The sequence below is a fragment of the Microcaecilia unicolor genome, chromosome 11, assembly GCF_901765095.1.
Source record: "Microcaecilia unicolor chromosome 11, aMicUni1.1, whole genome shotgun sequence".
Taxonomy (NCBI): Eukaryota; Metazoa; Chordata; class Amphibia; order Gymnophiona; family Siphonopidae; genus Microcaecilia; species Microcaecilia unicolor.
In genome coordinates this window covers 159,212,115-159,238,473 of record NC_044041.1, presented here as the reverse complement: position 1 = coordinate 159,238,473, position 26,359 = coordinate 159,212,115, and the positions used below count along the sequence as shown (strand labels likewise).

At 47.1% G+C, this 26,359-nt stretch overlaps 1 protein-coding gene across 1 annotated transcript in view; it reads right to left on the bottom strand.

Moving 5' to 3' along the window:
- BHMG1 (basic helix-loop-helix and HMG-box containing 1) overlaps positions 1-26,359 on the bottom strand; it is a 474,014-nt gene that overhangs the window by 330,538 nt on the left and 117,117 nt on the right. Inside the window, 1 exon segment of the mRNA XM_030219977.1 lies at positions 15,348-15,545. Coding sequence (XP_030075837.1) covers positions 15,348-15,545 — 198 coding nt within the window.

Below are 26,359 nucleotides of genomic sequence, written 5' to 3'. Positions count from 1 at the left end.
TTGGGACTCTAGTTGGAGATTTCGGTCGATTGTTACTCCGAGAATTTTCAGGCTTTCTGAGATAGGGAGGGTGTATCCTGGAGTGTTAATGCTTGTGGGTTTGTATGTGTTGTATTGGGATGAGATGATGAGACAGTGTGTTTTTTCTGTATTGAGTTTTAATTGGAATGCGTTTGCCCATGAGTTCATGATGTTTAAGCTGAGCTTGATTTTATTGGTGATTTCTGCTAGATCATGTTTGTAAGGGATGTATACTGTGACATCATCAGCGTAAATGAATGGACTAAGGCCTTGTGTGGATAAGGCATTGACTAGTGGGACCATCATGAGGTTGAAAAGGATCGGTGATAGTGGTGATCCCTGCGGTACTCTGCAGTCTGGTTTCCAGGGTGACGATATGTTAGTGCTTGATTTCACTTGGTATGTTCTGGTGGTTAGAAAGCCCATAATCCAACTGAGAGTGTTACCAACAATTCCGAAATAATCTAGGAGTCTTAACAATATGTTATGGTTAACCATGTCGAACGCACTGGACATGTAAAATTGAAGGAGGAGAATGCTTTTGCCTATTGCTATCTCCTGCTTGAATTTGGATAGGAGAGTGAGTAATACTGCTTCGGTGCTGTGTTGGGGTTGGAATCCTGATTGTGACTCATGTAGTATGTTGAATTTGTTTATGTAATCGTTGTTTGGTCACCAGTCCTTCCATGAGTTTGACTACTAATGGGATAGATGCTACTGGGCAGTAGTTGGTGATATCTTATTGTTTTTTTTCTTGGTGTCTTTTGGTATTGGGTGAGCAAGATGTTGCCTTTTTCTTTAGGGAAGATGCCCCTCTGAAGCATGAAATTTAGATGGGATGTGAGATCTGGAGTATTTTTTGATTGCTTGTCAGCGTTGAGGAGAGTGAAGTTTGACCATGATCGGTCTGCCGGGTATTCACCAGGGGGTTGGGTCCAGCCCATTAATGAAGTTTTCTATGTTCGTGTCCGGAGGTAGGAGTTTGCGTAGATTTATAATTTTTTCGTTGAAATATTTAGCGAGGTTGTCTACAGATGGCATGTCGGTACTGGTTGTGATGACCGGAGTTATATCTAGTAATTTATTCACGAGATGGTATAATTTCTTCGTGTTGCTGTAGTCCGGCCCAATTTTGGTTTTGTAATATGACTTTTTGGTCTGTCTTATTGCATATTTGTATTTCCTTTGTATCTGTTTCCATGCGTTGAGTGTGTGTTCGTCTTTTATTTGTATGAGATTGTGTGGGTTGTTTGCATATGCGGCCATGTTAGATCGCATAAATGAAGGAAGTCCTTGCAGTCTCGTGCATTTGTAGAGATGACATTGTCACACCTAAAGTACTTTTTAAAACCCCTGCGAGTTTTTTGGGACATATGAGGAAAAACAGCTGCAGTGAACTCAAATGGCTCAATGATGAAAAAAAAGGGATATTTCCCGACTGGAGAGCTCAGGCCTAAGCGAGCCAAAGAGCTGTAAAAAAGCAAGAAAAATTAAAAGTAATGCAAAAAAACAAAACCTAAGGAGACTAAGAGGGTGGAAGTAAAGGTAGGTCCTGGTCCTAAGAGGTGAGCTGAAAAAACAGTAGGGAAAGTCGCCAGAAAATACTGTGAATCATGGTGAGGAGAGAACTAAACAATGTCTTCCTAGCTCTGCAGAAAAAAAGAAAACTACCTAGACCCGCGTGGTGATAGCAAGCAGGAAGGTGTCCATACATGTGAGGTCAGCACTATGAAAGACTTCTGAAACTTCTGAACACTGGGCAATGTCCATACCAGGGCTCTGTTAGATGACATCACCCTTCTGTGGTAATATGTTTGTCCTATTTAGGAAAGGAATGGAACCCCCACTTGAGAATATTATAACGCCTTTGTATCAGTCCATTGTGTGACTGCACCTCAAACACTGTGTGTATTTTTGGTTAACGTATCTCAAAAAGATACGGTGAAATTAGAAAAGGTACTGAGAAGGGCAACAAAAATGATAAAGAGGATGAGACGACTTCCTTATGAGAAAAGGCTAAAGAGGCTGGGTTCTTCAACTTGGAGAAGAGATGGCTGAAAGGAGATATAATAGAGGTCTATAAAATACTGAATGGACTGGAACTTTATTTTATTTCTTATTAGTTGCCAATATTCCCATTACGAGTTCATTGCAACTTACATGCAAAAGAGAAAGGGAAGTGTATTAGAGAGGTTACAAATTGAGGTTTACATTGAAGGGGGAGGGGGTTCAGATACATCTAATAAATTATGCATATTCAATCAGTGGCTTATTGGACATTTTGTAGGACAATTTTTTTTTTTTTATAGAATAGATAAGTGTTCGGCATTTTGCGGAATGTCCCAAGGTGGGATAAGGTCCTTATCTGAGTTGGTAAGCTATTTCAGTATTTTGCAGTTAAGTAAAGTCAGTACATGTATTGACCTCAATTTGATGCCCTTAGCAGAGGGCAATAGCAGATCTAGTAGGCTGCCAGCTAGTCTCCTATTCCTGGGTTTGGGTAATCATATTCATTGGTTTGAATATTATGGCAAGTTACCGTACATTGCTGAGTATATCATTACACAAAGTTTGAATATCCCTCTTGCCTCCACCAGGAGCCAATGGAGCTCAGTGAACAGTGGAGTTACTCTCTCAAATATCAGTTTGACAGCTACATTTTGTACCGATTGCAGTCTTTTTCTAACTGATGTATTACAGACGACATATAGCACATTGCAATAGGATGAGGGACTGTACCAGTAGTCTGAAGATATCAGTGCTAAAACTTATCAATGACGTATTCTTCTAAGTTTTCTAAGTACGTTGAATGCTTTTTTGGTTACTGTTTGACAATGAGATTCTAAGTTCAGGTGATTGTCTACTAGAATTCTTAATATCTTAAATTCTGGTTGTATTTTCAAGGGTATTCTGTTTAGGTTCAGCCTAATATCTGAAACATCTATGTAAGGTGCAGAGATGATTAGACATTTGGTTTTCTCACTGTTTAGTCTAAGACGCAAACTTTTGTCCTATTTCTCCACTAAGGCAAGATCCTGGGTTATTAAAACACTGACATCATCCTTTTCCTTGAAGAAGGGGAAGTATAGTGTAACATTGTCTGCATAGGAAAAGCAGTGTATTCTCTCAGTGTTTACTCTTTCCAAAAATACAAGGAGGCACGCAATGAAGTTACTAAGTAGTAAATTCAGTGCATTTTTTCTAGCAAAAAAAGGTGCCACTACTCAAATGCCAGGCCACCCTTCAGAGGTGGGATGATCACTGAGGGACCCACCCCACAATAGCCAGGCCTCCTGCAACCAATCACAGAATCTATGACAAGACAAAATTGGTGTGTACAGCCTGAGCTCTTTCATTAAAACTTGGGGACCATGGGTCAATTTTAGCAGACAATGGAAAAGGTGCCGGTACTCAGTAACCCCCCAAGTACCCCCTCAAAAAAAAGCCATGAGTAATTTTAAAACAAACAGGAGAAAATATTTCTTTACTCAATATAAAATTAAAGTGGAGTAGAGGAGTGGCCTAGTGGTTAGAGCACCGGTCTTGCAATCCAGAGGTGGCTGGTTCAAATCCTGCTGCTGCTCCTTGTGATCTTGGGCAAGTCACTCCATTGCCTCAGGTACAAACATAGATTGTGAGCCCTCCTGGGACAGAGAAATATCCAGAGTACCTGAATGTAACTCACCTTGAGCTACTGCTGAAAAAGGTGTGAGCAAAATCTAAATAAATAAAAATAAATAAATTTCGGAATTCATTGCTAGAGAATTTGGTAAGCAGTTAGCATAGCAGGATTTTAAAAAAAGGTTTGGACAGATTACTAAAAGTCCCTAAGCCATTATTAAGATGGACTTGGGAAAATCCACTGCTTATTTCTGGGATAAGCAGCATAAAATCTATTTAACTCTTTTGGGTTTTTGCCAGATACTTGTGATCTGCAGTGGCCAAGGTTGGAAAAAGGTTGATGGGATTGACACACCTTCAGTCTCTCAGTATGGTGATTCTTATGTTCTTAGATTTCCATAATATTCTCTGTCCAGTTATTAACTCAAATCTTTTCATATTATGATCACTATTGCCAAGTGACCTCAACACCATTATCTCTTGTGCCAAATCTTGGGTTCCACCAAGGACTGGGTCTAAAATAGTTCCCCTTTTGTCGGTTTCTGAATCAGCTACTCCAAGAAACAGTCATTTATTACATTTAGGAATTTTACCTTCCTATCATGTCCTGACATGATATTAATCCAGTCAATATTGGGTGAATTATTATGTTTACAAATTTGTTAAGCTTCCCTAATTTTGTTTTTCATATTTCCTCATCTATTTATTCTGGCCAGGTGGACAGTAGTATATCTCCATCACTATTCTCTTTTCGTTCACAAGTGCAGTTTCTACTGATAAAGATTCCAAGGTGTATTCTGTTTCCTGAATAATTTTTGTTTTCCTCAATGCTAACATATAGCACCACCTCTTCACCAATTTGATCTACCCTATCACTACGATATAATTTGTATACTGGTATCAACAGTGTCTCACTGGTTATCCTCATCCTACTACCGTGTTTCCCCGAAAATAAGACACTGTCTTATATTTATTTTTCCTCCCCAAAACGCGCTAGGTCTTATTTTCGGGGGGATGTCTTATTTTCTGGGAAACATCGGTCGTCGTCGTCCCCCCACCCGAGGTCGCCTGGCCCCCCTCCGTCGCTCCCGGAACTAACCTGAAGCTCCTTTCACCTTCGCAAGTTCGGATTCGGAGCAGCAAGCAACAGCAGGGCAGACCTCTCCTTCCTTCCATGCCCCGCCCTCGCCTGACGTTATGTTACGTCAGGCGAGAGCGGGACATGGAAGGAAGGAGAGGTCTGCCATGCTGCTGCTCCAATCCGAACTTGCGAAGGTGAAAGGAGCTTCAGGTTAGTTCCGGGAGCGACGGATGGGGGGGCCCGGTGACCTCGGGTGGGGAGGGGGGGCCCGGTGACCTCGGGTGGCTCTCGGCGGCCCTTCTTTAAAAAAAAGTTTGGTAGGTCTTACTTTTGGGGGGATGTCTTATATTTTAAATTTGCAGGAAAACCCCGGTAGGTCTTATTTTCGGGGAAACATGGTAGGTCTCTGAGATGCCTATTATATTTACATCATTATTCAGTGTATATATTCTTTTAATACTTTACTTCTTAAGGCTTTGAATGCAGTTACAAATTTTCAGCTTTACACTTTTTACATTTGAAACTAACAGCCTTTTTCCCATGAAGCCCCCTTTTAGCCTCAATATCCATTCCTCACCTCCCTCTGCTTCAATCCAATAGTGTGTGGTAATCGCAAATCTCTCCCTCCCTCCCCCAATGTCTTACACTCAATTATCAAAGAATACCCGATTGCCTCTTGCTTCTCAAAAACAATGCCTTTTCATTCCTCCCTTACTCATATTTTTTTCCCTATTGTTCCCACATGCCCTAATCTACACTTTTAGTGATTTAACATGGGTGTTACTTGCCTCTTTCAAAATGGTATTATTTCACATCTCACAGCCATACATCCCATTCACAAAAACCTTGGAATCCCACTAGAAAGTTTTCCTGATATGCCCAGTAAGAACAATTTTGGCTCCCTTCTCATGTCAACTCCTGCTAACTTCCTCAGCCCCAGGACCTTCCTTCTCCAGGACTCCCGAGATTCTGATGTTGTTCTGGCAGGCTATATTCTCGAGATCCTTTATGCCCAGGCCTCCATCATGCAACTGAGATGTACATTTATTGTTTGCTAGTCCTGCCACACCTCCTCCCATTGCTTTTATCTACCCTTCAACTCCTTCACTCTTCCTCCAAAACTGGCCATGTCCTTTTTTAATTCACCATCAACTACGTACTTCTATTCCCAAAAACCTTTATCATGAATAACAAATATGTTAATCGATGTACATCCATCTTACTGCAGACACCAGAACTCACTCATGCCAGCCTTTCACTGCCACATTCACCCCAACCACTCTCTCTCTAAAGCATATCATATATGGCAACGTACTTAATCTCCATTAGTCCTGAACACATGTTCATTAAATTATGTCCTTATATATTTCTCTCAGGTTGCATTAGTCCCCTGTGTACAACTCTTTCCTCTTCCAGGAACCGTTAGTCTCTATCCACAGTACACAGTGCAACTTCAGCTGCTAAAACTCCGTAGTCAACATGGTATCCTCACAAATTTGGGTAAAATGTCCCAGCGCAGCTTGGCAAGGGCTTCCGGTGGCTGCAATAGTCATTCAACCATTCAATTCATTCCACTTCCTCATTCACTCCTCGATGCGAGAACCGCATTTTGGATCATCCTTCCTCAGGAGGAACAACTCTCAACACCTTAGAAATAATGAGTCCAGCACGGGACGCCAAACGAGCGTCCCGAATATGATAAAACCTTTAACCTTTTTTAATTCAGCCAGCATCTTATTTCTTGTTTGAATGCAGATATGCTGTGTTTTAAGTCTGCCAGCCATTTCCTAATATTTCCATTAGTGTTATTTTCCTTCCTGTATTCCTCACCAACATTGCTTTCTCACTCCAATTCCGATTTTGCTGCATACATACGAAATACTACCATGCACTGCTCTCTCACTCTTTCAGCCACTACATACACTGATTTAAATGGCTCCAGTTCCTTCACCAATTTTATTGTACCAGTTACTCATACCAGGGTTATTCCATGATTTTGGGTGTGTCTAACTTAAAGTAATAAACCATTTCCACTGGCCTTCCAAGAGCTCATCAGTTAATCAGCCATCACCAGGGGCTGGGTCCTCCTTTCTCCCAATGCTATATATTCTAACTCTCCTATCTTATTTTTAGGCTTTCAATATGTTATTTTGGCTTTCAAAATATGTTTATTTTTCGGTGTTTATACTTGTAGCCTGCCTAGCAATTGGCCAGGGATAATTTGCAATCTTTTCACTTTGTTCTTTACTTAAAGTCAATTGGACTACTTTCCTTTATTGCAATCTATTGGTGATGTCCCAACTTCCACTATTAACCTTCAAATTTATTTGTTTAAAATACTTATATCCTGCCTGCAAGACTGAAAGATATAGAAATGGTGCACATTCAGGTATAGTAGGTATTTTCTGTTCCTTGAGGGCTCATAATCTAAGTTTGTATCTGAGGTAATAGAGTGACTTGCCCAAGATCATAAGGAGCTAGAGTGAGATCTGAACTGGTTCTTAGGCTTACTTCTCTAAATGACACCTCATTCTAAACCATGCGTTACTGAGCAGCTGTAGACTTCCCCTCAGGTTCTAGTTTAAAAGTTATCAATTTCCTTTTTGAATGTTAGTGACAGTAACTTGGCTTCACCATGTTTAAGGTGCAACACATCTTTTCAGAACAGGCCCCGTCTTCCCCATAAAATTGCCCAGTTTCTAACAAATCTAAATCCCTCTTCTTTGCACCATCATCTTATTCACACATTAAGTCTCTGGAGCTCTGTCTGCCTCTTGGGTCCTGTGCATGGAATGGGGAACATTTCTGAGAATGCTATTCAGGAAGTTTTGGATTTCAACTTTCTATCAAAAGTCCTAAATTTGACTTCCCGAATCTCCCTCCCACACTTTTCTTGTCATTGACGCCCACATGTACCAAGACAACCGGCTCCTCAGCAGCATTGTCTAAAATCATCTAAGTGATGTTTGAAGTCTCTAACCTTCGCAACAGGCAGATAAGATATCAAGAGATCTTCGTGTCCCTCCTCCACGCAGTATCTTCTTCCTTTATAACTGAATTGCCAACTATAATGGCCATCCTAACCCCTCCTGAGCACATGCCCCTGGAGGCACATCCTCTGTGCAAGAGGACACTGTATCGCCTGGAGGGCAGGTCCTGATGGCAGGATTATTTTCTGCCACACAGAGTTATGCTCTCCATTCAGGTGACCTTCCCCTTCCATGGGGGTACAGAAGATGCCAAACTGAAGATGGGAATTCTTTACTATATTTCTGAAGGTCTCCACTATATGGAAAAATTATGCTATCTGATAATTTTCTTTCCTTTAATCACACCAGACCAGTCCAGTCCAGACCAACGGTTATGTCCATCCACCAGTGGAAGGAGACAGAGAAAATGGTTCCAAGTGCTTCGCCCCTTAAGGGTATCATGTAGCCTGGAATGCTCAGTACTTCGAATAGCCAAGCAATGGTGCTACCAACTGCCTAATACAAGAATACAGGAACAGAGCCCACCGGGAAGCCAAGAGCACCCAGAGGGAAGGCCCTCTAAGACTCACGTGCAACCAACGGTCAGCCATACCACCCATCAAAGAACAAGGGGAGGCACCACTCAGGCTTCCCATCAGTTGTGCAGACACACTCTCGAAGCAGGAGAAAAGGCTCACCAGTGAAGCAAAAAAATAAACCGCATAGAGCTTATACAAGAAAGTGGCATGGACAGGCAAGATGAATCCTGGCCCCATGTAAGTGACCCTGCTTCCCAGAGCCTAAAAGGAAGTAAGTCATATAAGGAAAAGAGAAAACCCCAAGAAGAATCAATAAAGAAGGAACTCAAAGAAAAACAGAAAGGGTGGGCATTTGGACTGCTCTGGTATGATTAAAGGAAAGAACATTAACAGGTAAGAACACAATTTTTTCTTCTTTGTCATCAATACCAGACCAATCCAGACCAATGGGATGTAGCAAAGCAGTCACAGGATTAGGGCGGAAAAAGCTATGAACAGAAAAAATATCAATGCTCTAATAGGACTAAAGCAATGTCCACTAAGATTTCTGGAATAAGCAGTATAAAATGTTTTGTACTTTTTTGGGATCTTGCCAGGTATTTGTGATTTGGATTGGCCACTGTTGGAAACAGGATGCTGGGCTTGATGGAACTTTGGTCTTTCCCAGTATGGCAATACTTATGTACTTATGTCAAGAATCAACCTAGAGGGGAACCCACCCAGTGAAGACATCCAAAACTTCCAACCGTGGGAAGAAAATAGATCCACCGAAACAGAGGGAAAGACAAAGGCACCAGGCAGGGGAGCCAGTGCCCCGAGGCCCAGAAAGGCTCGAGATAGGAGCACAGAGAATCCCGAGGGCCCAAATAAGGAAGCCCCACCGGTACCAAAGAAGACACCAATAGCTGAAGGCCACATTGAAGAAAGGAAGCAACGTACCACTTTCCAAACTGACACAGAATCTAACCTCTGCCGTAGTATCAAACATGAAGCCACAAAACAGAACTGAAATGGGTCCGGACCCTCTAAAGGCGGACCAGGAGAGCCATGACCACCAACAAGACCAAAGGAGACACCACCAACATAGATGGAGGAATGCGCTACCTACCTGAACAAAGGAAATCTGGAAGCTGAAATCCAGCCACTGATCCCTGAAGGTTAGGGAACTGGATCACAACCCAGTGGAAGACATGCTCTGCAGCCTCAGTAGACAACAGAGATGAACTCCCTTACCAGGTAGAGGCGGAAGCATGGGCCCATAGGCAGAAACAGAGCCAAGTAGCCGGAATAAAGGATTACGGGAGGCAGAAGCATGGCCCCATAGGCAGAAACAGAGCCAAGCAGCCAGAATAAAGGATTCCGGGCACTGCCAGAACATAAGCATGCCTGAGAGTAAGAAGCGGAAGCCTCTACCTGGCCAGCCGCCGAGACATACATCACAGATTGAGATGGAACTATGTCTCACATATAAGGAGGGAACAACGCTCTATGACTAGAGAAGGGGCAAATTCCCCACATCCAGGATGAAGAAGTGCTCCGCCACCAAAGGGGAAGAAACCCTCCCCAAGGAGGAATGGCAAGGAAAGGATGTCACGAATCCGGGAACAAAGTCCCACTTGAGCTCCCTAGAGAGCTAGGAGTCGGCCACAGGCAACCCACAGTGAGAGAGCCATGCCGGGCATGCAGAGATGGAGCCCCACGTGACATGCAGAGAGGTGGCCAGATCCAACCTCTAGAGACAGAACAAGGCTTAACAACCAGAAACGAAGTAAGGATCGCCATGAAGCGACAGATCTAGGCCCACCGACCAGAGAATGCACAAGGCTCGACAGCCAGCAAAGGCGCAAGGCTTGCCCATCCAGAGACAGAGCAATCTCAAGCGCCATAAAGGGAACAAGGCTTGACAATCAGAGAAGGAACAAGGCTCCACAAACAAAGTCAGAGCAAGTCCCGACATCCAGAGATGGCGGTGAAAAGTACAACCTCCAGAGATGGAATTAAGATCCACCTCCCTGAGGTGGAATCAGACAGAAGAGAAAAGAATTCTGCTTGATCTGCTATGCCCAGCACAAAGCCAATAATCTATGTTTGATATGCCACGAGGGAGCAACGTCCAACCAGCAGAAAGAGTCACTCCCACCAGGCAGAGGATGCTATGCCCGCCCAACCGAGAAGAAGCTATGCCCGACTTGCTGAGAGAAGCCATGCCCAATGTTTTGAGATGGGCGATGCCCAACATCCAGAGATGGCAGATGGACTGTACACAGTACGGAGGAGCAGAAATTGCACCCAAGTGGCCAGGAAGACAAGAACTGCAAGCTCCACACAGCACAGGCTGAAAAGAAGTCATGTTCATCTGTAGAAATGGGAGCTGAATCCCAGACAAAGAACTCCACAACAGCAAGCCGTGACATGGATCAACGAGCAACAAGCAGAGAAGCCACCACACATACCCCAAAGGAAGCGAGAGAAAGCGAGGCATTCCCCTTGCCTCAAGAAGCGGTGTTCAGCATGCAAAGAGGGAGGAACAGCTGCCTTCCAAGAGCAAGCTGTGCCACCCAGGCCAAGAAGGACCATTCCAACAAGTAGCTCTGAACAACCTGCCCGAGACCAAAAGGCTGCCAGTCCCCCAGGGCCAGCCAGCGAAGAAAGCTTGAAAAACTGGGAAAACCCCAGAGAGAGCCACGTGTTCCATTGCATAGAAGGGTGGTATCCAGGAGGATACAGAGGTGTGTCCAGCCCCAGAAAACAAAGTCGCCCAAAACTGCACTTCAAATAGCAACAAGAGGCAGGGAAACCAATGGCAGGAAAAAATGTGCAGGAAACAGAAAGAGAAGAACGTTACACAAACGAACCAGGGCCTGTGAACTTCCAATGGAGATGCCTGCAAAACAGTCAGGAGCCCAAATCCAACAGGAGGAGTGCCTGTTCTGAAGAGAAGAAAACTCACCAGAAGTCTCAGAGGCAACCCCACAACCACAGGCCAACACGTCGCTCCACAGAGGCGCACCCCTGGGGAGAGGAAACCAGCACAGAACCAAGCAGAAATGGAGAACCGACACTGGACCCCAATCTGCTCCAGCGATTAGAATCCTGCATCTTCCATGCACAGCTCTAGCAGTGCCGCAGAGGGGTCGCTAATAAAGCCGCCAACCAAAAGATCCACCAAGGTAAGAAACTGCCAGGCCGATGTTCCCATACCTCCCAAAGGCAGAAACCAGGAAATTATTACTGAGCATTCCAGGCTGCATGATACTCTTAAGGGGTGAAGTACTTGGAGCTATTTTCTCTGTCTCCTTCTGCTGGTGGATGGACATAACCCATTGGTCTAAACTTGATGACAAGGAAACCTCTCTGTCTGCCCCAGCTCCTCCAAATCCAATCTCCAGAGACTGGACATATTCCATGAGAACTAGGAGATCTTTGCACCAAGTATTTCCAGTTTGCAGGTCAACCGTCTCTTCCTAAGCATCCAAATGCTCCTCCTTCCTTCCTGTCCCATGATAGACAGACAGTCTCTTCCCTTTAGAGTAGAGGTGGGTAACCTCAGTCCTCGAGGGCCATAACCCAGTCACATTTTCAGGATTTCCTCAATAAATATGCATGAGATTGACCTGCATATAATGGAGACAGTACATGCAAATAGATCTCATACATATTCATTAGGGCAATCCTGAAAAAACAACTGGGTTGCATCCCGTGGTGACAGAGGTTACTCACCCCTGCATTAGACACAGTTAAGATCTTGGGTGTTATTATTATTATTTGTTACATTTGTATCCCACATTTTCCCATCTATTTGCAGGCTCAATGCGGCTTACATAGTACTGAAAAGGCAATCGCCAAGTCTGGTAGAGAAACAAATACAAGGTGATATTTAGGTCGGATAAAGATACATGTATTTCAAGTACGATAGGGGTTGAGGAGGGGTTCATTATGAGCTCTGGTTTTGTTGTGTTGCAGGGTGTAGGTGTTTATGTTCGGTCATTGGGGTATGCCTTTTTGAACAAGTTGGTTTTTAGTAATTTCCTGAAGTTTAGGTGGTCGTAGATTGTTTTCACATCTTTTGGCAGCGCGTTCCATAGTTGGGTGCTTATATAGGAGAAGCTGGATGCATAGGTGTTTTGTATTTAAGGCCTTTGCAGTTTGGGTAGTGGAGGTTTAGGTATGTTTGAGATGATCTGGTTATGTTTCTGATTGGTAGGTCTATGAGGTTTATCATGTATCCTGGGACTTGGCCGTAGATAATTTTGTGGACCAGGGTGCAGATTTTGAAGGTGATACGATCTTTGATTGGAAGCCAGTGCAGTTTTTCTTGTAGGGGTTTGGCACTTTCGAATCGTGATTTACCAAATATCAGCCTGGCTGCTGTGTTTTGGGCGGTCTGGAGTTTCTTTGCGAGTTGTTCTTTGCATCCCGCATATATTCCTTTGCAATAATCCGCATGACTTAGTACCATTGATTGTATTAGGTTGTGAAATATTTCCCTCGGGAAGAAAGGTTTTACGCGTTTAAGTTTCCACACTGAGTGGAACATTTTCTTTGTCGTGGAGTTCACTTGGCTCTCGAGTGTAAGGTTGCGGTTGATTGTAACTCCAAGTATTTTCAGGCTGTCTGAGATAGGGAGGGTGTAATCTGGGGTGATTAAGGTTGTGGGTTTGTACTTGTTATGTTGAGATGAGAGAATGAGGCAGTGTGTTTTTTCAGTGTTCAGTTTCAGTTGAAAAGAGTTTGCCCATGAGTCCATGGTGTTCAAACCAAGTTTGATTTTGTTGGTAATTTGTTAGATCATGTCTGAAGGGTATATATATTGTGACATCATCTGCGTAGATGAACGGGTTGAGGCCTTGCTTTGATAAGGATTTGGCCAGTGGGATCATTATTATATTGAAAAGTATAGGTGATAGTGGTGAGCCTTGAGGTACTCCACAGTCTGCTTTCCAGGGTGGTGATATTTCACTTGGTATGTTCTAGTGGACAGTCTGCTTTGCAGGGTGGTGATATTTCACTTGGTATGTTCTAGTGGTTAGAAAACCCCTGATCCAGCTAAGTATGTTTCCACCGATCTCAAAGAAATCTAAGAGTCTTTGTAGTATGTTGTGGTTTACTGTCGAATGCGCTCAACATATCAAATTGGAGGAGAAGTATGCTTTTGCCTATAGCTATTCCATGCTTGAATTTGGCCAGGAGAGTGACTAGCACCGTTTTGGTACCAAACTTACACCGTTTCTGACACCAAACTTACATTCAAGCAACAACTTTTACACTCTATTTTTTGGCATACATCGAATTCACTCTGTTAGCTCCTCTTTCCCTTCCATTACTTCGCCATTTTTGAATTTATAGCCTGACTTGCAGCTGCAAGCAGAGCTCTCAAAAATTGAGTGACTGCTTTGTAATCCCGATGACCCTAATGAAGCCAGTATCCCTGGCGAAGGGTCCCACTGGAAGAAAGGCTCAAATGAGATTCTGAACATGCGTTAGTCTGATGGCTTTTAATGCACTTTAAATTCCTATGCCTGAAGATCTAAAAGTTCAGTGGATGTATCTTTTGAAAACATATAATTGATTGCTAAAATGTGGATTTTGTAATGAAGATCTAAAAGTTTGAATTAAGAACATTTTTTGAACTGGTGGAGAACAAACATTAAATATCTCTCACATTGAGCTGCTGTGAGAGACCTTTTTTGTGTTTATTAAAGTCAATTAAGATATAGCTTAGCAGAACCATCTACATTTCTAAAGCCAGAGGAGTCTATTTTGGGACATATTGCAAAAATAGAGTCAAAGTAAAATCAAACAACTTGATTTGGGGAAAAAATGGCCTAGCTGAACAACCCAAGAGCAGTGAAAATGCTGGAGAGGCACACATGAAAAAAAGAAAGCTTAGAAAAATAGAAAGAAAAGAAGAACCAAGTGTAAGAATACCTATCTTTAAGCAGGAAACAGGTGAAAAACGCATCTTAGAATTGAGGCAGCCTCACATAACAATGAAGCACAGGAAGTGGTACATATGTGCAGTCAAGCTCAATATTTCTGTAAAGTTCCAAAGCTAGGGGAAGAATTTTCCTGTACAAAGAGCTGGCCCAAGGGTATCTGGCACTCTAGGTGAACCTTTAGCTTTGTGCACCCCTGCCCCCAAGAGCAACTTAAGGCCTTATCCCCCCCCCCCCCCCCCCCCCACACACCCTCCTTGTCGATAGCCAGAATCTCCCCTTCCCCTTGGTCCAGAAGCTCCTCATCCCCTCTCTATCCCCCCCAGTCCAGCATTTAAACTCCATTTCCTTATCCTGGTCTCATGTCTAGCATGTTTCCCATGCTGCACCTCTTCACAGGCTGCATCATAGGTACTGTGTCAATGCAAAGTCTTTCAATAGAGGCCCATGTTCAATCACTGTTGCCTACCACCCTCCTCCAACAAAGGATTTCCTGTTGGGAGAGAGGGAGGGTGAGAGGCTGCAGTGCTTGAGCACAGCTCTCTGACTAGAAGGTCCCGTGCCAGAAGAATATTTCAAATGGCCTGTGAAGAGGTGAAATGGCAGAGGCAGTGAGGGAGCTTGATGAACACGGGACTAGGGTAAGAAAGAGGTGATTAGATGAAGTTCTCCTGCTGTACAGCCAGTCCCTAAATGCTTCCACCTTAGACAGTATGCCTAGTGGCATGGCCAGCCTTGCCTGCGTGTACTCCAGTGGATGATGTCACAATTGTGAGAGCATTCAATCCTGTTTATCCTCAGAGAAACAAGTCAAAAACAAACAAAAAATATCTATAGATTTTTTTTTATTGGGCTAGCTTAATATACTTTTTGACTACTTTTTGGCAACTAACACTCCTTTCCTCAGGTTAGAAAAGAATAAACAAAAGATGAGCAAACTCACTGAAAAGAAAACAAAATGTCATTTCTTTTCTCATATAGCTGTATCCAAAATGATCTTTAAGCTTTAATGTTAAGATAATCTACTGTGCATACTTAAGAGAAAGATAAACTTCCCTTATCAAAAGAACAAGTTCCTGGGCCCTTAACCAATTGGGATTTTCAAGCTTTGCATAAAAATCATTGACAGAACAATTCAAAAAGCAGAATGAGGGAATTTAATGTGCTTTGATAAACCAACCGGTTTTCTTGGGGCGTCTACTTTTTCGGGGCTTCTTGCAGGCTCCCAGCACTCTTGATCTCTTGATACGAGGAGGAGTACATGGTGGAGAGTCTTCTTTTCCTTTCTTCCAGCCAGACGATTCCAATCCAACAAGATGGTCAGTTTCCACAGAACTAGGGACTACACAAGAGCAGACAGAGGAATCAAGAAATCTTACTAGAATAGAAGGAAACCAAATTTGGTTAAGTATTTGGACTTTATATTTAATTATTTGCCCTTCCAACTCTGAACTTAAGGAAAGTTACAATCAAGCAAGTATTTCCTTACTGAAGGGAGATTACAACATAAAAGTGCATACCTGAGGCAATGGAGTCTTAAATAATTTGCCCAATGTCAGTGGAAGAAGCAAAATTTGTAGTTTTTCTAGTTAGCAGTCTGCTGCTTTAATGCTAAGCTACTCAGAAGCAAAATTTGAACACTAGATTTTCTAGTTAGCAGTCTGCTGCTCTATCTTCAAAACAGCACAAGGCACCTCATCTCATACAAAAGGCCACCTACTAGACATCCTAGTTCACAGATTCTCAGCGAAAGCGAAGATACTTACCTGTAACAGGTATTCTCCAAGGACAGCAGGCTGATTATTCTTACAACTGGGTCGACGTCCACGTTGGCCTGGGAACCGGCATTTGCAATACCAAAAAGAAAAAATAAAACTTTTGCCAGAGCCTTCTAGCATGCGTGGACTGACTTCCTGCACGCCGCGCTCCTCAGTTAAGGTCTAAAGCAAAAAGAAACCAAACAACTCCAAGGGAAGGTGGGCGGATTTGTGAGAATAATCAGCCTGCTGTCTTCAGAGAATACCTGCTACAGGAAAGTATCTTCGCTTCTCTGAGGACAAGCAGGCTGAGTTGTTCTTAAAACTGGGGTATCCCTAGCATCCAGACTCAGGCAAAACAATAAACATTGGTCAATTGGGCCTCACAATGGCGAGGACATAAAGCGAATGCTACATACCTGTAGAAGGTATTCTCCGAGGACAGCAGGCTGATTGTTCTCACTGATGGGTGACGTCCACGGCAGCCCCTCCAATCGGAAACTTTACTAGCAAAGGCCTTTGCTAGTCCTCGTGCGCTCATGCGCACCGCGCATGCGCGGCCGTCTTCCCGCCCGAACCGGCTCGTGTTCGTCAGTCCCATATGTAGCAAAACAAAGCAAGGAAAGACACAACTCCAAAAAGGAGGCGGGCGGGTTTGTGAGAACAATCAGCCTGCTGTCCTCGGAGAATACCTTCTACAGGTATGTAGCATTCGCTTTCTCCGAGGACAAGCAGGCTGCTTGTTCTCACTGATGGGGTATCCCTAGCCCCCAGGCTCACTCAAAACAACAACCATGGTCAATTGGGCCTCGCAACGGCGAGGACATAACTGAGATTGACCTAAAAAAAATTTACCAACTAACTGAGAGTGCAGCCTGGAACAGAACAAACAGGGCCCTCGGGGGGTGGAGTTGGATCCTAAAGCCCAAACAGGTTCTGAAGAACTGACTGCCCGAACCGACTGTCGCGTCGGGTATCCTGCTGCAGGCAGTAATGAGATGTGAATGTGTGGACAGATGACCACGTCGCAGCTTTGCAAATTTCTTCAATAGAGGCTGACTTCAAGTGGGCTACCGACGCTGCCATGGCTCTAACATTATGAGCCGTGACATGACCCTCAAGAGCCAGCCCAGCCTGGGCGTAAGTGAAGGAAATGCAATCTGCTAGCCAATTGGATATGGTGCGTTTCCCCACAGCCACTCCCCTCCTATTGGGATCAAAAGAAACAAACAATTGGGCGGACTGTCTGTTGGGCTGTGTCCGCTCCAAATAGAAGGCCAATGCTCTCTTGCAGTCCAAAGTGTGCAGCTGACGTTCAGCAGGGCAGGAATGAGGACGGGGAAAGAATGTTGGCAAGACAATTGACTGGTTCAGATGGAACTCCGACACGACCTTTGGCAAGAACTTAGGGTGAGTGCGGAGGACTACTCTGTTATGATGAAATTTGGTGTAAGGGGCCTGGGCTACCAGGGCCTGAAGCTCACTGACTCTACGAGCTGAAGTAACTGCCACCAAGAAAATGACCTTCCAGGTCAAGTACTTCAGATGGCAGGAATTCAGTGGCTCAAAAGGAGGTTTCATCAGCTGGGTGAGAACGACATTGAGATCCCATGACACTGTAGGAGGCTTGACAGGGGGCTTTGACAAAAGCAAACCTCTCATGAAGCGAACACCTAAAGGCTGTCCTGAGATCGGCTTACCTTCCACACGGTAATGGTATGCACTGATTGCACTAAGTTGAACACTTACGGAGTTGGTCTTGAGACCAGACTCAGACAAGTGCAGAAGGTATTCAAGCAGGGTCTGTGTAGGACAAGATCGAAGATCTAGGGCCTTGCTGTCACACCAGACGGCAAACCTCCTCCATAGAAAGAAGTAACTCCTCTTAGTGGAATCTTTCCTGGAAGCAAGCAAGATACGGGAGACACCCTCTGACAGACCCAAAGAGGCAAAGTCTACGCTCTCAACATCCAGGCCGTGAGAGCCAGGGACCGGAGGTTGGGATGCAGAAGCGCCCCTTCGTCCTGCGTGATGAGGGTCGGAAAACACTCCAATCTCCACGGTTCTTCGGAGGACAACTCCAGAAGAAGAGGGAACCAGATCTGACGCGGCCAAAAAGGAGCAATCAGAATCATGGTGCCTCAGTCTTGCTTGAGTTTCAACAAAGTCTTCCCCACCAGAGGTATGGGAGGATAAGCATACAGCAGACCCTCCCCCCAGTCCAGGAGGAAGGCATCCGATGCCAGTCTGCCGTGGGCCTGAAGCCTGGAACAGAACTGAGGGACTTTGTGGTTGGCTCGAGATGCGAAGAGATCTACCAAGGGGGTGCCCCACACCTGGAAGATCTGTCGCACTATACGGGAATTGAGCGACCACTCGTGAGGTTGCATAATCCTGCTCAACCTGTCGGCCAGACTGTTGTTTATGCCTGCCAGATATGTGGCTTGGAGCACCATGCCGTGACGGCGAGCCCAGAGCCACATGCTGACGGCTTCCTGACACAGGGGGCGAGATCCGGTGCCCCCCTGCTTGTTGACGTAGTACATGGCAACCTGGTTGTCTGTCTGAATTTGGATAACTTGGTGGGACAGCCGATCTCTGAATGCCTTCAGAGCGTTCCAGATCGCTCGTAACTCCAGAAGATTGATCTGCAGATCGCGTTCCTGGAGGGACCAGCTTCTTTGGGTGTGAAGCCCCTCGACATGAGCTCCCCACCCCAGGAGAGACGCATCCGTGGTCAGTACTTTTTGCGGCTGAGGAATTTGGAAGGGACGTCCCAGAGTCAGATTGGACCAAATCGTCCACCAATACAGGGATTCGAGAAAACTCGTGGACAGGTGGATTACGTCTTCTAGATCCCCAGCAGCCTGAAACCACTGGGAAGCTAGGGTCCATTGAGCAGATCTCATGTGAAGGCGGGCCATGAGAGTCACATGAACTGTGGAGGCCATGTGGCCTAGCAATCTCAACATCTGCCGAGCTGTGATCTGCTGGGACGCTCGCACCCGCGAGATGAGGGACAACAAGTTGTTGGCTCTCGTCTCTGGGAGATAGGCGCGAGCCGTCCGAGAATCCAGCAGAGCTCCTATGAATTTGAGTCTCTGCACTGGGAGAAGATGGGACTTTGGATAATTTATCACTAGCTCCAGGAGGCGAATAGTCATCTGCATGGACTGCAGGGCTCCTGCCTCGGATGTGTTCTTCACCAGCCAAAAGTCGAGATATGGGAACACGTGTACCCCCAGCCTGCGAAGTGCTGCTGCTACTACAGCCAAGCACTTTGTGAACACCCTGGGCGCAGAGGCGAGCCCAAAGGGTAGCATACAGTACTGGAAGTGACGTGTGCCAAGCTGAAATCGCAGATACTGTCTGTGAGCTGGCAGTATCGGGATGTGTGTATAGGCATCCTTCAAGTCCAGAGAGCATAGCCAATCGTTTTCCTGAATCATGGGAAGAAGGGTGCCCAGGGAAAGCATCCTGAACTTTTCTTTGACCAGATATTTGTTCAGGGCCCTTAGGTCTAGGATGGGACGCATCCCCCCTGTTTTCTTTTCCACAAGGAAGTACCTGGAATAGAATCCCAGCCCTTCTTGCCCGGATGGCACGGGCTCGACCGCATTGGCGCTGAGAAGGGCGGAGAGTTCCTCTGCAAGTACCTGCTTGTGTTGGAAGCTGTAAGACTGAGCTCCCGGTGGACAATTTGGAGGTTTTGAGGCCAAATTGAGGGTGTATCCTTGCCGGACTATTTGGAGAATCCACTGATCGGAGGTTATGAGAGGCCACCTTTGGTGAAAAGCTTTCAACCTCCCTCCGACTGGCAGGTCGCCCGGCACTGACACTTGGATGTCGGCTATGCTCTGCTAGAGCCAGTCAAAAGCTCGTCCCTTGCTTTTGCTGGGGAGCCGAGGGGCCTTGCTGAGGCGCACGCTGCTGACGAGAGCGAGCGCGCTGGGGCTTAGCCTGGGCCGCAGGCTGTCGAGAAGGAGGATTGTACCTACGCTTGCCAGAAGAGTAGGGAACAGTCTTCCTTCCCCCCAAAAATCTTCTACCTGTAGAGGTAGAGGCTGAAGGCTGCCGGCGGGAGAACTTGTCGAATGCGGTGTCCCGCTGGTGGAGCTGCTCTACCACCTGTTCGACTTTCTCTGCAAAAATGTTATCCGCACGGCAAGGCGAGTCCGTAATCCGCTGCTGGATTCTATTCTCCAGGTCGGAGGCACGCAGCCATGAGAGCCTGCGCATCACCACACCTTGAGCAGCGGCCCTGGACGCAACATCAAAGGTGTCATACACCCCTCTGGCCAGGAATTTTCTGCACGCCTTCAGCTGCCTGACCACCTCCTGAAAAGGCTTGGCTTGCTCAGGGGGGAGCGCATCAACCAAGCCCGCCAACTGCCGCACATTGTTCCGCATGTGTATGCTCGTGTAGAGCTGGTAGGACTGAATTTTGGCCACAAGCATAGAGGAATGGTAGGCCTTCCTCCCAAAGGAGTCTAAGGTTCTAGAGTCCTTGCCCGGGGGCGCCGAAGCATGCTCCCTAGAACTCTTAGCCTTCTTTAGGGCCAGATCCACAACTCCAGAATCATGAGGCAACTGAGTGCGCATCAGATCTGGGTCCCCATGGATCCGGTACTGGGGGATGTGGGGATTAGTTAAAGGCTTGGTCCAGTTCGCCAGCAATGTCTTTTTTAGGACATGGTGCATGGGTACAGTGGACGCTTCCTTAGGTGGAGAAGGATAGTCCAGGAGCTCAAACATTTCAGCCCTGGGCTCGTCCTCCACAACCACCGGGAAGGGGATGGCCGTAGACATCTCCCGGACAAAGGAAGCAAAAGACAGACTCTCGGGAGGAGAAAGCTGTCTCTCAGGAGAGGGAGTGGGATCGGAAGGAAGACCCTCAGACTCCTCGTCAGAGAAATATCTGGGGTCTTCTTCCTCTTCCCACGAAGCCTCACCCTCGGTGTCAGACACAAGTTCACGGACCTGTGTCTGCAACCGTGCCCGACTCGACTCTGTGGAGCCACGTCCACGATGGGGGCGTCGAGAGGTAGACTCCCTCGCCCGCATCGGCGAAGCTCCCTCCACCGACGTAGTCGGGGAGCCTTCCTGGGAGGCGACGGCAGCCGGTACCGCATGCGGCACCGACGCCGGAAACCTCACCTCGGGCGATGGGCCAGCCGGCGCCACGCTCGACGGTACCGGTGGCGCAAGCACCGCCGATACCGGAGGGGTAGGGCGCTACAGCTCTCCCAGAATCTCTGGGAGAACGGCCCGGAGGCTCTCGTTCAGAGCGGCTGCAGAGAAAGGCATGGAGGTCGATGCAGGCGTCGACGTCAGAACCTGTTCCGGGCGTGGAGGCTGTTCCGGGCTGTCCAGAGTGGAGCGCATCAACACCTCCTGAACAGAGGGTGAGCGGTCCTCTCGGTGCCGATGCCTGTTGGGTGCCGACTCCCTCGGCGACCCAGAGCTCTCGGTGCCGACCCGGGAAGGAGACCGATGACGATGCTTCTTCGATTTCTTGGAACGAAGCATGTCACCGGAGCTTCCCGGCACCGACGAGGAGGACGTAGAATCCAGCCGTCGCTTCCTCAGGGCCGAGGCCGAAGGAGGTCGGTCTCGGGGGGGGGCTGTACCGCAGGAGCCCTCAGGGTAGGGGGAGACCCACCCGAAGGCTCACCGCCACCAGCAGGGGAATGGACAGCCCTCACCTGCACTCCAGACGAAGCACCACCGTCCGACGACATCAGCAGACGAGGTCCCGGTACCACCGACGTCGATGCAGCTATCCGATGTCTCGGCGCCGATGCAGAGGGCCGATGCCTCGATGCACTCGATGCACTGGCGGCCGAGGATGAAGCTCTGGACGCTGAAGACGTCGATGCACTCGATACCCCCGGTGCCGATGCCGACGAAGAGCCCGAGAACAAAACGTTCCACTGGGCCAATCTCGCTACCTGAGTCCGCTTTTGCAAAAGGGAACACAGACTACAGGCCTGCGGGCGGTGCCCAGCCCCCAAGCACTGAAGACACGACGCGTGCCTGTCAGTGAGCGAGATGACCCGGGCGCACTGGGTGCACTTCTTGAAGCCGCTGGTAGACTTCGATGTCATGGGCGGAAAAATCACGCCGGCGAGATCAAAAGTCGAAATGGCGGAAAAGGCACCGAAAAAACAAGGGGAAGAAAACTTCGACCCGAGGCCTAAAAGTGGCCTACCCCGACGACGAAAGAAAACTTACCGGGGCGAAAAGCTGAAATTAGCGGGGGGAGAAAAGACAGGAGTCTTTTCCCACACAGAATGGAGTATATATATATATATTTTTTTTTTAAAACACACGACGAACGCGCGAGGTCGACTTTGCGGGGCCCGACACGGCGAAAACACGACCGTACCGAGCGCGGACAAAAGAAGACTGATGAACACGAGCCGGTTCGGGCGGGAAGACGGCCGCGCATGCGCGGTGCGCATGAGCGCGCGAGGACTAGCAAAGGCCTTTGCTAGTAAAGTTTCCGATTGGAGGGGCTGCCGTGGACATCACCCATCAGTGAGAACAAGCAGCCTGCTTGTCCTCGGAGAAGATAAGTTAACCTGAAACTAAAAACAGCTAGCTGAGTGCGCATCCTGGAACAGAATAAAACAGGCCTAGGGGGTGGAGTTGGATTCTAAACCCCAAACAGATTCTGCAGCACTGACTACCCAAACTGACTGTCGTGTTGGGTATCCTGCTCAAGTGTGAATGTGTGGACTGAAGACATTCCAGCTTTGCAAATCTCTTCAATGGAGCCTGACTTTAAGTGAGCCACCGACGCAGCCATGGCTCTGGGAATAAACAAAGGATATGCAATCTGCTAGACAATTGGAGATTTTGCGTTTTCAGATGGCAACTCTACCCTATTGGGGTCAAAAGCAACAAACAACTGGGCGGACTGTCTGAAGGGCTTTGTCCGCTCCACGTAAAAGGCCAATGCTCTCTTGCAGGCCAAGTTGTGCAAGCTGCTTTCGCCAGGGTTGGCATGAGGAAAGAATGTTGGCAAGCCAATTGACTGGTTCAGATGGAACTCTGAACTTAGGGTGCATGCGGAGGACTACTCTGTTATAATGAAACCTAGTATATGGTGCATCCACTACTAGGGCCTGAAGCTCACTGATCCTATGAGCTGAAGTAACAGCCACTAAGAAAATGGCTTTCCAGGTCAAGTACTTCAGATGGCAGGAATTTAGTGGCTCAAAAGGAGCTTTCATCAGCTGGGTAAGAATGACGTTGTTTGACAAGGGGCTTTGACAAAAGCAAACCTCTCATAAAGTGAACAACTAAAGGCTGTCCAGAGATAGGCTTCCCTCTACACGCCGATGATAAGTACTGATCGCAATAAGGTGAACCCTGAGTTGGTGTTGAGACAGACTCTGACAAGTATAGACGATATTCAAGCAGGGTCCGTGTAGGACAAGATAGAGGATCTATGGCGTTGCTGTCACACCAGATGGCAAACCTCCTCTATTTGAAAGAGTAACACCTCTTAGTGGAATCTTTCCTGGAAGAGAGCAAGACCCGAGAGACAACCTCTGAAAGACCCAAGGAAGCAAATTCTATGCTCTCAACATCCAGGCCGTGAGAGCCAGAGACTGGAGGTTGGGATGTAGAAGCGATCCCTCGTTCTGAGTGATGAGGGTCGGAAAACACTCCAATCTCCATGGTTCTTCAGAAGAAGAGGGAACCAAATCGGACGCAGCCTGGTGCAATCAGGATCATGGTTCTGCGGTCTTGCCTGCGTTTCAGCAAAGTCTTCCCTACTAAAGGTATGGGAGGATACACATACAGAAGTCCTCTCCCTTAATGTAGGAGAAAGGCATCTGACACTAGTTTGTTGTGGGCCTGAAGCCTGGAACAGAACTGAGGGACCTTGTGATTGATGTGAATGGCAAAAAGATCCACCGAGGGAGTGCCCCATGCTCGGAAGATCTTGTGGGCGACGCCCATGTTCAGTGACCACTAGTGAGGTTGCATTATTCTGCTCAGCCTGTCGACCAGACCGTTGTTTACGCCTGCCATGTATGTGGCTTGGAGAAACATGCCGTGAAGGCGTCCCAAATCCACATCTGGATGGCTTCCTGACACAGAGGGCGAGATCCGGTGACCCCTTGCTTAGTGGTATAGTACATCGCAACCTGTTTGATTCAAGATAATTTGGTTGGACACCCGATCTCTGAAAGCCTTCAGAGCATTCCACATTGCTCAGAGCTCCAGGAGGTTGATCTGAAGACCTGCTTCCTGGAAGGACCAAGCTCCTTGAGTGTGAAGCCCATCTACATGAGGTCCCCACCCCAGGAGGGATGTATCTGTTGTCAGTATCTTCTGTGGCGAAGGAATTTGGAATGGTCGTCCCATGGTCAACTTGGGTTGGATTGTCCACCACTGAAGAGAATTCCGAAAATCGGTGGACAGTTGGATCACATCCTATAGATTCCCCGCAGCTTGAAAACACTCGGAAGCCAGGGTTCATTGAGCAGATCTCATATGGAGAAGTGCCAAGGATGTAACATGAACTGTGGAAGCCATGTGCGCCAAGAGTCTCAACATCTGCCGAGCTGTGATATGCTGAGATGTTCAAACTGTGGACAGTAGGGACAGAAGGTTGTCTGCCCTTGCCTCTGGGAGATAGGCTTGAGTTGTTCTCATGTCCAGGAGTGCTCCAATGAACTCCAATTTCTGAACAGGAGTGATATGTGATGGCGTAATTTATAACAAACCCCAGTAGCTCCAATACCTGAATAGTCATCTGCATGGACTCCCGAGCACCGTCCTCTGAGATGTTCTTCACCAGCCAATTGTCGAGATAAGGGAATACATACACTCCCAGTCTGCGTAGCGACGCTGCAAGTACTGCTAGGCATTTTGTGAAAACCCTTGGCGCAGACACCAGGCCAAAGGGCAATACATGGTACTGAAAGAGCTGCATTCCCAGCCAAAATCGAAGATTCTTTCTGTGAGCTGAAAGTATTCGGATGTATGTGTAAGCCTCCTTCAAGTCCAGAGAGCATAGCCAATCTTGTTCCCAAATCATGGGAAGAAAGGTGCCTAGGGAAACCATCCTGAACTTTTCTAGGGCCAGAAATTTGTTCAGGGACCTTAGGTCTAGGATAGGACGCATCCCCCTGTTTTCTTCTGCACAAGGAAGTACCTGGAATAGAATCCCAGCCCTTCTTCCCCTGGTGGAATGCGTTTGACCGCATGGGCCTGTAAAGGGCGGAGATTTCCTCTGCAAGTACCTGCTTGTGCTGGAAGCTGTAGGAATGAGCTCCCGGTGGGAAATTTGGAGGTGTGGATTCCAGATTGAGGGTGTATCCTAACCGGACTATTTGAAGAACCCACCGGTCGGAGGTTATGAGAGGACACCTTTGGTGAAAAAACATTAACCTCCCCCCAACTGGCAAGTCATCCAGAACGGACACTTTTATTAAGGCTATGCTTCCCTTGAGCCAGTCTAAAGCCTGTCCCCTGCTTTTGCTGGGGAGCAGCAGGGACCTTAGGCGCATGCTGTTGACGAGAACAAGCGTGCTAGGGCTGAGCCTGAGTAGGCTGGTGGGACGCCGGAGTGTATCTATGCCTAGCACAGGAATAGGGAGCATTCCGTGACACCCCAAAAAACCTCCTAGATGAGAAGGATGTAGCAGAAGGCACCCGGCGGGAGAGAGAAGCCATAGCATTCGTGTGATTCTTGATCTGGTCGACAAGGTCTTCCACCTTCTCTCTGAAAAGGTTTTCCCCCCGGCAAGGTACATCTGCTATCCTCTGCTGGACCGAATGGTCTAGGTCAGACGCGCGCAGCCAAGAGAGTCTGCACATCACTATACCTTGAGCAGAGATTCTGGATGCCACATCAAAAGTATCGTATGCGCCCCTGGCCAGGAATTTGCGTCGTGCCTTCTGCTGTCTGACCACTTGGCAAAAGGCTTGGCCTGCTCCGGAGGGAGGGCATTGACCAAGGCAGACAGCTGCCTCACTAAGTTCCACAAGTGAATACTCGTGAAGAGCTGCAAGACTGGATATGGGGCAGCGAGCATAGTAGCCTGATACGTCTTCCTCCCTAAGGGCGCCGAGGCATAGTCTCTAGTAATCTTGGCTCTCTTGAGGGTGGAGTCCACCACCACGGAGTTATGGGGTAACTGAGACCTCATCCACCCAGGTTCACCATGGATCCGATACTGGGAACAAGTCTTCTTAGGGATCACGGGGCCAGACAGAGGGAACAACCAGTTTCACATAAGGACTTCCCGGATTACCTTATGCAAAGGAGCCATTACTGCCTCTTTAGTTGGAGAGATGTAGTCCAGGACCTCGAGCATCTCAGCCCTGGGCTCACCCTCCACTTCAGCAGGGAATGGAATGGCCTCAGCCATTTCCCATACAAATGAGAAAAAGGAGAGACTCTCAGGAGGAG